The sequence below is a fragment of the Rattus norvegicus genome, chromosome 18 (assembly GCF_021556685.1).
Source record: "Rattus norvegicus strain SHRSP/BbbUtx chromosome 18, alternate assembly SHRSP_T2T, whole genome shotgun sequence".
Classification (NCBI taxonomy): domain Eukaryota; kingdom Metazoa; phylum Chordata; class Mammalia; order Rodentia; family Muridae; genus Rattus; species Rattus norvegicus.
The window spans coordinates 36,519,201-36,534,364 of NC_141551.1; the positions used below are offsets into that span (position 1 = coordinate 36,519,201).

Genomic DNA, 15,164 nt, shown 5'->3' on the forward strand with positions numbered 1-15,164 from the left:
ATAACATTCGAAATGATTATTGATAGCAAAGAGTTGTGTTTACTATTCACCTACAAAATTATTATTGGGAGCAAGGAATTGTATTTTCTATCCCCCTACCTCCATAATAAATCTACTTTAATCCTAAATTGAGCTCATTTTATAGATGGAGAAATAAAGATAAATTTAGGACAGAATAATAAATTTTAAGAGGTAGTTCCTTTTCTAACCACAGCTAAGTATCTAGAGAAGTACAATCATGGCTTTAGAAATAAGGGGGAGAGAAAAGGAGACAGAATAAATAAAAATTCAGATAATATGGTATAGCTGAAAAAGAGGAAAGAACCAGTTTAGTCTTGTCTCCTTTGCTGTGGTTATTCTCACTCAAGTGTAATGGCTATGAAAGGAATAGTATTTGTGCACCTTTTCACTTGAAGATATGTAATACACATTTTCCTCAATGTGTTCATGTAGTGATCATTTTCTGATCCTTCGAATCTTAATTCGAAGTGTGGAGAAGTGTAAAAATGATAGAGATTCTAATAGTGAACTAATTCTCATATTAAAAGTAAAACAAATGTTTGTTATCTAAAACATTGAAGGAAACGCATCACAAAGCCCCATGTCATGAAATGGAGCATAGCTACCCCAAGAACAAGAGTCCCAACGCAGGCAGCAACACCTGCAAATGAGGTGGTGTTGAAGAAAACACTGAAACCTCCAAAGGGAATCTCAGGTGATTTTTAACTATTATTGGAGTGTCTGACTTACAGGTATTGGATACTGCTTAAAGATGCTTTTTTTCCCATTGTATATTTTTGGTTTTTTTTTTCAAAGATTAAGCTCCATAAGTATGTGGGCTTATTTCTGGGTCTTCAATTCTATTCCGTTGATTTACCTGTCTGTCTCTGTATCAATACAATGCAGTTTTTAATCACCATTGCTCTGTAGCATAGTTTGAAGTCAGGGATGGTGATGCCCCAGAAGTTCATTTATTGTTAAGAAATGTTTTCACTATCCTAGGAGGTCTTTTTGGTTTTCCATATGAAATTGAGAATTTTCCTTTCCACGTCTGAGACGAATTGTGTTGAAATTTTGATGGGGATTATTTACTATGTTAATTCTACCAATCCATGAAATGGGAGATCTCTCCGTTTTCTGGAGTCTTCTTCAATTTTTTTCTTGAGAGACCTGAAGTTCTTGTCATATAGATTTTTCACTTGTTTGGTTAGAATTACCCCACGATACAAGGTAATTTTCACATGAGCTTCTGTCTTCTGTTATAACTTGAGAAGAAAAAGCCAGAATGTAATGTTATTCTTCCAACATGAGCACTATTGTCCCTTGCTAGCTCATAAAAACACATTACATGTCATCATTCTCCACTAAATGCATTCCTAACTTGCTAATGACCAACATTTGATGCATTTTTCTTGTTTTTAATATATAATTTGAGGTAAGTTATAGGTATATAATTCCATTGAGGGAAATGCCTTGAAAGTCTCTGTCATGGGCATATAAACCTGTAGAGTGAATAGCAACACCAGCTGACAATAAGCCACCCCCTAACAACAAAGAAATGAACAGTGAATTAATCCTTTCCTCACGTATGTCTCACCATTTTCATCCTGGGAGAAGACAATCTGATGGACGCATATTAAATTTTGGATTTTTACAGGAGTTGGCCTGTGAACCTCAAATTCAAGAAACACCTTCATTTGTGAAAGTTTACTATGTAATTTTTCAAGATGGTAACAGTGTTTAGCAATAAGGGTGGGGAGATTTTCAAATATATAACATGGCAGTGATGAGCATAATTTATTTAGAAAAGAATTACAGAAGTGTGACACTCTAGCTACCCAACAGCTAAGTGTGAATCTACTGGCTCCGTAGATTATGGGGGGTTTAATGTTCCTTCCCTTCATGTTCCTGACTGTGTTCTCAGGTAAGGAAGCTGCAACTGACATCTTTCTTTCTCATTCTCTAAGGACAGAATTCAAATATATAATTGATGAAGAGATGCTGTTTTAGAATGAAACAAGGATATGTAAAGGTAATTTCAGACATATGCAAATCTAGATGCATAAAATGTTCACTGGATATGAGAAGAATGGAAGACTTGTGGTTGGAGGAAGCAAGAATAAGCAATTGAGAAAGGCTTAGAATACAAAGATATTATCAATCTAAAAATATTATAAGAGCACATAAGTGTTTATGTTCATGTCCTATAAAAGAACGGTGGTATGCTATGATCAAATGTTGTATGGTCAAATTTTAAAAATGTACTTTTGAGTCTTTTTTATTATAAATAAAATAGAAATAACTATACTTAAGTAAAAACTTAAGAAATTATATGGATGGCTACATCAGCTACCATTATTTGATCTCTTTGTAGGTAACTGATACTAATGAATTTTGCATTCTATATTTATAGTTGTTTTAAAAGATAATAATTCTAGCACAGACATATGAATTTCTCAAAACAATGAGAAATTCTTATTATCCTAATATATATTTTAATATATCTCAATACATATATTAAGATAATGTAATAAATTTTAAAGAACTGTGTTGAGTAATAGTTTTCATGCTTTACATGTATGTGCCTCTGAATTCAACCCCCAGAACTGGGAAATGATATAAGTTGCCTGAAAATTACAAAATTTGGATGACCTTTCTTAGATCTAGTATAAAAGAATAACAAAAATGCCTAGAACTTAATGCTTGCTGTACCCACAGCAAAAGAAATAGAGGTTGTCTTTATACTGCAGAGCTGTTTTATCTTACTTAAGACAAAAATAATCACATGCAGCCCATTCAAAACACGGGTCTTTTGATAGTACTGAAATTGATTGGGGCAGTAGTTATATGGTGGTGCTGTTGGGGAATATATAAACTGAGTTTAAAAATCAGAATAGAAGTGAGAGACAGAGTGAAAGGAGAAACAAGAAGAACATGTATGCTTTCGGGGATAGGACAGTTAAAAATCCATCCCTGAACCCCTACTTAGGATGGATGCTCCTGCCATGAACTTGGAGTGTCTTTCTAGGTGACAGAATGTACTAAGTATACTGATGACAGAAGCAAGTGTGTGTCAAAACCATAGGTAGCATTATATGAACTTGGGAAGTAGCAAAGAGATAGGTGAGAAGATAAAGAAGCAAAACACGTATCGGGGTTTGTAAATTGAGAAAGAAATGTCAAACCAAACGAAGAGCAAAGCAGATGAGAATTACTTTCTAAATATTTTACTTAAATTTGTTGTCCTAACATAATACGATGCCTATTTTATTTTCAGTGTTTTTCCTCCTGAACCACTCTACTGCTCAGTTGAAATATATATGCCACTATGCCCAGAGTGATTTGATATGTTAATTACCACATTTACCACCAAAAGCCCACATCTGGCTTTTAGCCTATAGATTTAATTTCACATGCAACTGTTAAAATACAAAGTTTTATGTCCTCTTAGCCAGTAAAAACAAAAGGATATGAAGGTGGTAATGGAGTAGGAAAAAGGAATGGGGACTTAATATGATCAGGACATGTATGAAATTTTCTAAGATTTAATTTAAAATTATAAATATAATACCTTAGAGTAAACCTAACAAAGGGAATAAAGGACCTCTCTAATAAACATTTAAGATACTGAACAAATATAGAGGGTTCTAGGAGCTAGTAATAGCATCCATGTTCATAAATAATTAATGACAGAATTGTTATAAAAATGGCTATATTGTCCAAGTTAATTCAATGCAATTCACATTAATATTACAAGGGCATCCTTGACACAAAAAGAATACAAATACTGAAATGTATATGGAAAATTTATGTCCCAAATAGCCAAAACATTAATGGGGGAAAAAAGCATGATTGGAGGAATCAAAATTATTGGTCTAAAACTGCATAAGAGAGCCACTATATGAAAAAAAAATAAAACATGGTACTACTGGAACATATATGAATTAAATAAAATTTTAAATAGAGGATACATACCAAGAAATATGTGTAGCACATATCACTTTCTACAATTTTACCAAAACATATAACCTTCAGCATCTTTAATATTAGGAGTTCTGCTTAGAAGCAAATGATGCTTCCTCTGCAGGCTTGGAGAGACTTCATGCTTAGAGCATTAATATCCTTGAGATGGTATAACAAAAGCTTAAAGGGGGCACAGACTAGAGACTGATTTCTCCAAAAACAAGGGAAAATAAGGAGAGAAAAATACTATTGCAAAGAATTCATGGTTTACAAATGAGAAAGTTTGCTTGATGCTATACTTTTTGGAAATTAAAAACCATTAAAGCAAACAGAAGAAACAAAATATTCAACATGAGAGAAAAGATGGAAAAATTTGACTTTGGAGTTGATTTAAAATTAAGAAGTTGTATGATAAAAACTCACTGCTGTGGCAAATGATTTGTTTTGAATTATTAAAATAATTCTACTTATTTTTCTTTTTCTTATTGTATCATCTCAGTGGCTTCTGCTCAGATCGCAAAACCAAGTATTTTTAAGCTAGAAGAGAATCAAAAGCCTGCACTTACTGTAGAGACAAAAAATGAAGCTAATCCTGGGGGAAAGAAGGAATCTAACAAACAGGGAGGTAGTATCACACAAAGAAAACCAGGGATGTTAATTCTGCAAAGACAACCAGGATATTCCAACCAGGCAGGAAAACCAGTGAACAGTCATCAGCAAGGAAAGCCAGAAGTTTTGAGCCAGCCTGGGATGCCCAGTGCTTTGATTTTGCAAGGGAAGCTAGGGGAATCTAATCAAAAAGGGACTCCAAATGTTTCTAGCAAGCAAGAAGAATCAGAATTGTCTAGTCGACAAGGAAAGCCCAGGTCTCCTAGTCAAAAAGGGAAGCCATCACTGCCTAAAGACAAGCCAGAGTCTGTTAGCCAAAAGGGGAAACCAACATCATTTAGCAATAAAGGCAAGCCTGGGTCTTCTGACCAAGGGAATTTAGAATCCTCTAACCAACAAGGGAAACCAGAACCCTCTAGCCAACAAGGGAAACCAGGATCCTCTAACCGACAAGGAAAACCAGGATCCTCCAGTCAACAAGGAAAGCCAGAACATTCTAGCCAACAAAGGAAACCAAGGTCTTTGTATAATCAAGAAGAAGGAAACGATGTAGATAACCTTTCAAAGGACAATGCAATGGGGATACAGGTCAGTATCGATGTCTGTTTTATTCTTTGCACTTATTTACCTTAGTTTTTCTGTTTTCCAAGCCTGGTGATACTGGATACAATAAACTCATGAAACTTTGCAATGCCATTTACTAAAGAAAAATGAAATCCGTGTTAATTTCACATTTTTGATCGCTGAGGGAATTCCTCCATTAAACCATTTCTCTCATCTCTTTCCATCATTTTCCATTAAAACCCTTGTGCCTGAACTGAATTAACTCAGAATCTCATCAACTAAGTCTGATCCTTTCAGGACTAACTTTCACACCCAGTTCAGTTCCAACTGAAACCTGTGAAATAATGAATATGATAATTCCAAATGTAATTCTGATCAAAATTATTTAGTGGTTATAGTCAGTTAGAAGATGCAACTCAAACTCCTGAATATGAATTTCAGGACTTTGCAGGGTTAGGCTCTTGTTTCTCGTCCAATGTCATTTCAAATTGGACATGTTCACATGCCATCCAAACCACATACAGTCCTTTGAGGAGCTCGCTGATATTTTCCTGATCATCATTTCCTACATAATACAAGTTATGTTGTTTCTTTAAACTAATTGTTTATAGTTTCAACTCATCACCAATATGAAAACAACCAATGCCATTTCTTTTTAACCTATACTTTTATAATCTAGGGTAAGTGAGACAATAATTGGCTCTCCTGAATGGGTAAGTGAAGGGAAAGCACAACATAATTGATGCTTGAGAGCCATCTTTGCACAAATATGAGCATCCAAGTGCACAGCTTGTTTCCTGCATCCTCTTCTGGATCCTGCTATGATTTTCCCTCTTTTGCTTTCTCTCTCCAGTGATTTCCTGGTTTCATCTATCAATGATTCAGAATTTTTACTTACCATGACTGCTATTTTTTTACTTACACTTTAGTTTACCAGAATATGGCTTTTATCTCATTTTAAAGATAACTTTTTTGATTAAAAATAACTTATCTTCACCTTCCATTCAGAGGAATTTGTTCTTATTATGGCTTGGTCTATATAAAGTAGTATTCTTCCAGAAAGATGTCTGTCATCTACCTTAATACCATCAGCAGGTCTCTGAAGTCTTCAGGATAGCACACAACTTTGACAATTTTATATTGATTCTAAAAATGAGAAAATAATTATGCCTATTTTATAGGCTAAATATGAGTTAATCACAATCATAAGAAGGCTATAAATTTTAGACAAAAAATATCTCACCATTTTAGCTAATGTCTGTTTTCATGGGCTAGTCAAACCTTTATATTATCAGACCTCTGATATTTAGAAATTTATACACAAAAATATCTCTAACTATTATGTCAACAAATTAGTCACAAACATATTTCTTCATCATCTTTATTTGATTGGCACAAGAAAAAAATCAATAAACTCTATGTCTTTGTTAGTGTGGCTTCTCTCAGATGTGTTTCCTTTTAAGAGTTCAGATTTGTCTCCAAAGAATTTAATTGCAAGTTATGTGTTACAAAGTTTATAATAAATAACCATATATTTAGGTCACTGATTTGATATTTGATGCATTTATGTCTAAGGACTGAATCTGAAAGTACTATGCTTCCGTGCCTAAAGTTATAAACTAGGGCAAAGCATATTGCTCTTTCAATACACTCGCATAGCCCTATAGATCCTTAGGTTTATTGTATTGTATATATTAAGGGAATAATATTATTGATATATGATAATGCTTCTCAATACTAAAAGAGCAATTAACATTTTCCTTTGTGATGTTTAAATCAAATTAATCACTCCATTCTTACCCATGATGATCTCCCTTGTCTTTTGCAGGCTAAAAGCATGATCAGCAAAAGCCTAACTGGAAATAAAAGGTATGACTCCATTTACAAACCAGTTGGTGGTTCTGATGGAAACCATGTGGAAACTCCTGTGTATTTAATGAAGCAAAAGGTAAGAATCTTTTGTTTTCTTTCTCAGTCTTAGAAAAGAAGATAATATTTTCTATGTATACATAGTCTTCTCTAAGTAAAGTCCTGGCTATTGTTTGTCTATTTAACTATTTAAAAGATACCTGATGTTTTTGAAAAACTTATATGTATGAGTGTGGGTTTCTAAGGAGGCCAGAAGAGGTTGTCAGATCCCATAGGGCTGGAGCCAACAAGTGCTTGTGAGCTACACAATGTTGGTCCTGGGAACCAAATTCTGGTCCTTTAGAAGAGCAGCAAACTCTCTTAACCACTTGGGCACATCTTTAGCCCCAAGACATGTAATAGTTGAATTGAATATTTAAGTATTGGGGAATGGTGTTTGTTAATCTAATAATAATAAACACTTCAAGTTACAGATTTACCAAATATTTCTTAATATCTACTGTTTAATAAACAGTGATTTAATATTTGGAAGTAAAACAATTAATAAACACTTTAAAATTCCTGCAAATAAAACCTATCAAAGAACAAACACTAGGAAATCCCTGACTTAGTTACTATTCCTTAAAAAATAAGATTCTAATCACAATGATAGTAATGTTAAATTTGAGTGAGTCATATAAACCATCTATAAAATGTTGTATGCCACTTGCAAGGATTAAAGTGATTAATGCTTAGAAATTACTACATGTGAGACAGGCAGGTTATTCATCACATAAAGGTGCTTGCCTCCAAGACTGAGAGTCCCATCTCTGGGACCCACATAGTAAAAGAAGAGAAGCTATTCCTGCAAGTGTATCTACTCTGACCTTTGTATATGTGTGATGGTACACATCTGCACCACTACCACTCACTGTACACATATATAGAATAAAAATAAATAGGATTCAATCAAAATGTTTAAAATGTAGCAAAAGAGTTATAAAGTAACTTTTCAGAATTCTTGAATAATCAGCAAATAATACTTCTGTTTCCAAGAGTTGTAGACTTTAGTAGTTACTTAACTGTCAACATTGAACTCCTTGTAGGCATTTGTAAGTACAGAAGGTCTTAGACACCAATTCTCTTAAATGATTGATAAAGACACCAGGTACAGAGAGGAGCAGAAGCAAAGTGCCTAGATCCTCATAGCAGTGAATGAGGGCCACAGAACCCAGCAGCTAAGCCTGCTTTTTCTGAATCATTTCCTGAGTGATCAAATAATCACATTTCTCTTTGTGCTGGTGCCAGAGTGACTTGATTTCTCTTGTTTTTATTTTCAGGATGAGTAAAGGGAGGCTGACTCTCAACCAGAAGGGAAAATGTTAGATATTCATGTGAACCAAAAAAATCTGTAACCTCAAACTCTACCTGCAATTCTGATTTCTCAATGGCTTTACTGGAAAGTTGAAGTGTGAAGAAAGCATGTGCTCCATGGACAAAGGAGTCTACATTATTTTTGAACTTGTTCCATTCTCTTCAAATAAAATTGGTTCAAGAATACTTTCTGGTGTCTTAATTTTTTTGTGTATATACTTTCCCAAACACTATTAGTGTCTTTGATCCCTCCCCTTCCCAAAATTCCAAACATTGTGGATCTGTGTTGCAGTAATCCCTCCAACCCAAATATGCCTGTGCAAAGAAAACACAACTAGATTACTATGAGTACAAGCTCGCACCTAGATTGGGCAGATCTACCACTACACTATCCTATTCCCCAGCTCTGAAATCCTTCATAACTTGAGGTCTTTCCATGCCCTGTCTTCAGCTTCCTCTTCCTCCTTCCCCTCTGACCCCTTCTCCCTCCTCCTCCCCTCCAACTTCCCTTCCCCTACCCAAATCAAGGACTCTTGCCTTTATTTTACAAATTAAATGGGAGAAAGTTCCTATAAGCTCACTTACCTAAGTCCTTAGTAAATGACCAGGCAGCAGGGCAGCAGAATTAGCATCAAAATACAGATAATTCCAGGGCAAACCACAACAGATCTGAGTCTTTCTTTCAATAGCTAAGCCAATATGCAAGAATTTCAAGATTACATGCAAAATATGAAGATTTTTTTTTAATTTTAGAGTTAAAGAAGCTTCAGTGAAACTACACTCCAGGAATTTTATATGAATTAATTAATGAATTTTATAAGAGAATATGATGAGCAAGTGTATGTTAATAAACTGAGTGACATAAGTGAAGAAGACAAGGTCATACATGCGAGGCATTGAATAGGAAAGAATATGAACAAACCTGATATATATATATATATATTATACAGATAGATATAGATATAGATATTGAACACTAATCAAAAACTTATAAGTCATATAGTTCCCCTAAGGAATTACTCCAAGCATTTAAAAGAAAATTAATATAATCCTTCTTGAATCCATCCAAAGACTATTAACAGGGAAACACTTGATAATTCCCTCCATGAAGCCAATATTATCCTGATGAAATGATAGTAAAAGACCCTCTATGAACAGCACAGATCAACATCCTTCCTAAGTATTTACTCATATAATTCTTAGTGATATGCTAGGAACACATATTCACCAGGATAGTGAGAGAATTAGAGGCTGTTAAGGTGACTCAAAAATTAAAGATGATGCCATCAAGCTTGAAAACCCACCTTTGATCTTCAGGAACCGTAGACTGAATGGTGAAATCTAACTCTGCAAGTTTTTCTCTGATCCCCATACATGAACTGTAATATACACGCACACAAATAAACACAGAAATAAACAAGAAAATGTAGCTTAAAATATAAAATTTAGGCACCATTACCAAGTAGAGTGTTTTGTAATACAAGAATTGCACAACATAAAAATCAATGTGATATACTTAAGAAAAAGAAAATTATGTATGACATTAAAATTATTTCACATACTGAAATCACTCAAAATGTGAGATTAAATGATTTCCCCATTATAATATCAAAAAACAACAGCTAACTTAATCTTACTAAAAGTAAAAACCTTTCTTATCCTCTCTCATCAGAAATACCTGCTTTTTACAAGTTTTATTGGACATAGTACCAGAAGTTTCAGATTGATTACTTAGGTAAGTTAAGAAATGGATGAAGGCATCCAAATTGCACAAAGGAATAAAATTAGCTCATGTTCACGAATGATACAATAATATATGAAGAGAATCCTAAGAAATCCTATACAAACACACAAGCACGTACACTACAACAAATTACTATACTTTGCAAAGCTTCAGGGTACAAATTCAACACAGAAAATTTGCTTATATTATTATAAACCATAAACAATCTAAAAATAAAATTAAGAAAACAATTGCTGGCCAGGTACAGTGGTATATGAAGAATGCAATCAAATTGAAATGTTTATCATAAACATTATAACACTGTAGCAACACTCCCTTCCAAGCAGGTAATTACAAGAGCACTAACATGATATACCTGCTATTACGTCCACAATAGCATTTCAGCTTTGGGAAGGAGTACAACGCAATCAAATTAAATGTACCAATGTAAGTAGGAATCCCACTTCTGAGACCAGCTTTCTCTGAAGGCAATATCGTCACTGCAGCCACCTTCTCACTACTGATACATCCATATAATATATTTTCACATCTCTTTATCCTGATGCTCTGACTTCTGTTTAATATGCTCTTCTTATACCTTATATTTACCATTTGCCTTAAAATATTTAACACACTCTGCCTTTTAATTGGGATTATTTGGATAATGTATGTTGAATGTGATTCACATGGACATATTTAGTACTGCTATTGGCACAGCCATATCTAATGGGAATAGCAAAAGTAATAAAGCCAGCACAGGTGATAGACAAAGGTCCAGCCATATGATAAAATCACCCTTGTGCTGCCCTTCATTTTGGTCTTGATCTCTACCTGTTGTATGCTTTTGAGGTTTGTAATATTTGTACAACTTGGGGAGATTAGGTTGATGGGAAATTTCTGTTTTGTAACAAGTGTGGGGTTTTTTGGATTTTTTATTTACATTTCTAATGTTATTCTTTTTCCCAGTTTCCCATCCATAAACCCCCTATCCCATCCCCTATCCACCTGCTTCCATGAGGGTGTTCCCTAACCCAACCACCCACCCCTTCCTGACTCCCCACTATGACATTCTCCTACACTGGGGGGTCCAGTATCAGCAAGACCAAGGGCTTCTCCTCCAATTGGTGCCCAAGAAAGCCATCCTCTACTACATATACAGCTGAAGCCATGGGTAATTCCATGTGTACTATTTGGATGGTGGTTTAGTCCCTGGGAGCTCTAGTTGGTTGGGATTGTTGTTCTTATGGGGTTGCAAGCCCCTTCAGCTCCTTCAATCCTTTCTCTAACTCCTCTTCCATTGGGGACCCCATTCTCAGTTCAATGGTTGACTGCGAGCATTCACCTCTGTATTTGTCATGCTTTGGCAGAGCCTCTTAGGAGACAGCTATATCAGGTTCCTGTCAGCATGGACTTCTTGGCATCAGCAATATTGCCCAGGTAGGGCAGGCTCTGAATGGCTATTCCTTCAGTCTCTGCATCAAACTTTGTCTCCATATTTCTTCCTATGAATATTTTTGTTCCCCCTTTTAAGAAGGACTGAAGCATCTGCACTTTGGTTGTCCTTGAGCTTCATGTGGTCTGTGGATTGTATCTTGGATAATCCAAGCTTTTGGGCTAGCATCCACTTATCAGTGAGTGCATACCATGTGTCTGTTTGTGATTGGGTTACCTCACTCAGGATATTTTCTAGGTCCATCCATTTGCCTATGAATTTCATGAAGTCATTGTTTTAATAGTTGAGTAGTACTCCATTGTGTAGATGTACCACATTTTCTATATCCATTCCTCTGTTGAGGGATATCTGGGTTCTTTTCAGCTTCTGGCTATTCTAAGTAAGGCTGCTATGAATATAATGGAGCATGTGTCTTTGTTATTTGTTGGAGCCCAGGAGTGGTATAGCTGGGTCCTCAGGTAGTACTATATCCAATTTTCTGAGGAACTTCCAGACTGATTTCCAGAGTGGCTGTACCAACTTGCAACCCCACCAACCATGGAGGAGTGTTCCTCTTTCTCCACATTCTCATCAGCATCTGTTTTTACCTGAGTTTTTTTTTTTTATCTTAGCCGTTCTGACTGGTGTGAGGTAGAATCTCAGGGTTGTTTTGATTTGCATTTCACAGTCAGGGAAATTTCTTATGCATTACTTACAGTTTGCCCCAGGAGTACTGCTTCTAACCTTTCCCCAGGCTTGTCAAGAGCATTCTACCCCTCCTACTTTTAGGGAGATATCTTTTTTTGGCCTGACTTGAAGGTTTTCCTTACACCCTGGAGGTTGTGACTCAAATAAATATGCTGGAGATCTCCTTATGAGGCTCCAGCTCCAAGATTCTCTTCAAACATCTGCCCCTGTACTAACTCAGGAACAAGATAATCAGAACAAAGTAAACGTATAAAAGTAAACAAGATGCAGTGGGCTAGAGAAGTTGGCAGCAGATCAGGTTAAAAGTCCCTTCCTAATATACACTCATGCATTTACATGACATAAAAGATTGGGGGCCTTAAATGGCCTTTTCTTCAGGGACAAGATATAACAACATAGTTAGATGGGCTGGAATTATTTCTGCCCTACACAGGGGCTTTTTCATATACTGATAGACAAAAAATGATATGGATAAATGATAAAAGAATAAAGTTTGAAGATTTCCCCTTGTTAGAAAAGTTAGCTCTTACAGTGTTGCTGCAGGACCAGGGAACAAAGGAATGCCAAGGTTAGACATATAAATAAATTCTACAAAGATATAAACATTGATTTATAACATAAATTGAATAATAACCACAGCAGCTTTGACCTGAAGTTTTTTTTCTTGGGTCTAATTAACACTCTGACCAATGAAAGTTGATAATACATTGCTTGGAACGTGGAAATCTGCCCAGCCCGGCATGGGGATTTTCTTTCTGTCTTGAAACCATAAGAACTGCCAGCTCAAGAGTGGGCAGTCAGGCCTTGGGAAAATATAGTGCTAGATTCTTAAAAATTGTGTTATAGGGTTAATCTAGAGAAAACAATTGTAAAAGGTAATTCTGTTCTGTCAAGGTTTATCAATGATGACTAAATTCATGGCCAAGAGGAAGTTAAAACACACATTCAAAGACAAAAATGATATGATCTATGTTTTGGAACAACATGAATCTATCCTTGCCTACTGAGTTCTGACAAATAGAGAAACACTCTGACCACTAGTCAGTCAGGCTGAAGGATTCCCCCTGACCCTGAGTCTGACTCACCCCTCCCTCTCATACTCCTTATCTCCCCTGCAGAGGTGGCCATTGCTGGGCTGGCCCTCAACATACTATCTTACTTTTTACACTTTTATATTTCTTTTCTTTACTTTCTTAAGTATTTGTTTTAGGCATTGTGTCTTTTCTGTTGGCTAATTAATTATAGCAATCTGTTGTCTTATTTTGGGGGTTGTTTTAGGTTATAAAATATGGGTAGTTGACATACTTCTTTATTTCTCCAAAAGCTCTCTTATCATTAATATTATGAGAAGCTTTAAATATGCTCTGTGTATGCATTTCCAGCTTTTATGCTGTTATTGTCACTAATTTTCCTTCTACACATTTTACAGATACCTTGATGGCTAATGGCTAAAGCTTCAGTCAGTTTGTTTAATTTTAAAGATATTTATAACACAAAATGTGGGCTTTGGTTATGAGTGTCCTGATAAAGCACCATGTGCAAAAGCATCTTGAGAAGAAAAGAATTTATTTGGCCCACATATCCTGAGTATTACGCAGGGAGGAAAAACAAGACAGAATCTCAAACCACACAAAAAAAGTTAATGCAGAGGCCATGATGCTTATGGGCTTACTCCCTGTTGCTTGCCAGTCTCCTTCTTATAAAATCCAGGACCATCAGTCCAGGGATGTGACCACACACAATGGCCTGGGCCCTCCCCCTCAATCAATAATTAAGGAAATACCTAACAGGCTTGCTTGCCTATATCCAGATCTTATGGGGACATTTTCTCATTTAAGGTTCCTTCCTCACAGATGACTATATCTTGTGTCCAGTTGACATAAAGCTAACCAGGACAGTACATTCTAACTAGAAATATAGTTGTGTAAGGGTAATATAATTAAACTTGATTATATGTGTCCATGAAATAATACCAAAATAGAAGTTTCTTTTGTTGTTTGTTTTGTTTGCTTGTTTATTTTTAAGAAAATACTTTAACTATTTTTCTCCCTTCTTTTTCCTACCTCCAAAATCTCCCATATATCACTCTGTCCTTTCTTCAAGTTAATGATCTCCTTTTACATTAATTTTTATTGCATTCCCACACAGAACCTATTCTGTCAATATAATGTTAATTTTATGTAGGGTTAACTTTTTGACACTGAACAACCACTTGATGTGCTCTTCCCTGGAGAGAACCACCTCTCCTGCCTATAATTCTTTGTGTAGGGTTGAGGCCTCTTGGGTTTTCCCTATCTTGTTTGGCATTTTTGTTGGTGTCCTTCTTATTTAGCTTAGACAAGGGTGGTCCTGTGTTTGTGGATATAGCTTCTGTGTAATAGGAGACACAATCTCACAGTAAACTTCCTGAACTTCTGGCTCTTACAACTCTTTCTATCCACTCTTTTGCAATGTTCCACGAGTCTTACGAGTGGGAGTGGTCTATATATACATCTATGTTTACTGTATATAATTTTCTGAAATGTTCTCTGTTAGTTGCTAAAGGAAAGAAAAACCCTTTATGAAAAGCTAAATTTGTCTGTGGGTAAAAGGACAAATATTTGCTGATTATCGTTGAAGATTATTCAGGTTTAACAAATAAATGGTAATAGATTCTCCTCCAATAACCATGATTTCCCAAGCACTGAGTAGTTAGCTCAATTTCCAGTGCTAAGCATGATATCCTTCTCTTTGAGCAGGTCTTAAATCCAATTACTGAGCTAATGGCCACCACCAAGGTATTTGTGCCACTACTGCATCCAGAGAGTCATCATCCCATGCTAGTTGTGGATATGGTTCCTAGGCAACATAATTTGGTACAATTATTCCCTCTTTGAGAAGTTTGCATGACTTCTGGTAGCATGAAAGTTAGAACTGAAGAGTGGGCATTCAGGTCAATTCTAG

At 35.6% G+C, this 15,164-nt stretch overlaps 1 protein-coding gene across 1 annotated transcript; it reads left to right on the top strand.

Annotated features, from left to right (window-relative positions):
* Positions 1-3,277: 3,277 nt before the first annotated feature.
* Positions 3,278-8,537, top strand: Marcol (MARCO like). The gene is made up of 3 exons (XM_087593724.1): positions 3,278-5,160; positions 6,965-7,084; positions 8,325-8,537. The coding sequence occupies exons 1-3, from the start codon at positions 4,615-4,617 to the stop codon at positions 8,331-8,333; spliced, it is 675 nt and encodes a 224-aa protein (XP_087449850.1). The 5' UTR covers positions 3,278-4,614; the 3' UTR covers positions 8,334-8,537.
* Positions 8,538-15,164: the final 6,627 nt, after the last annotated feature.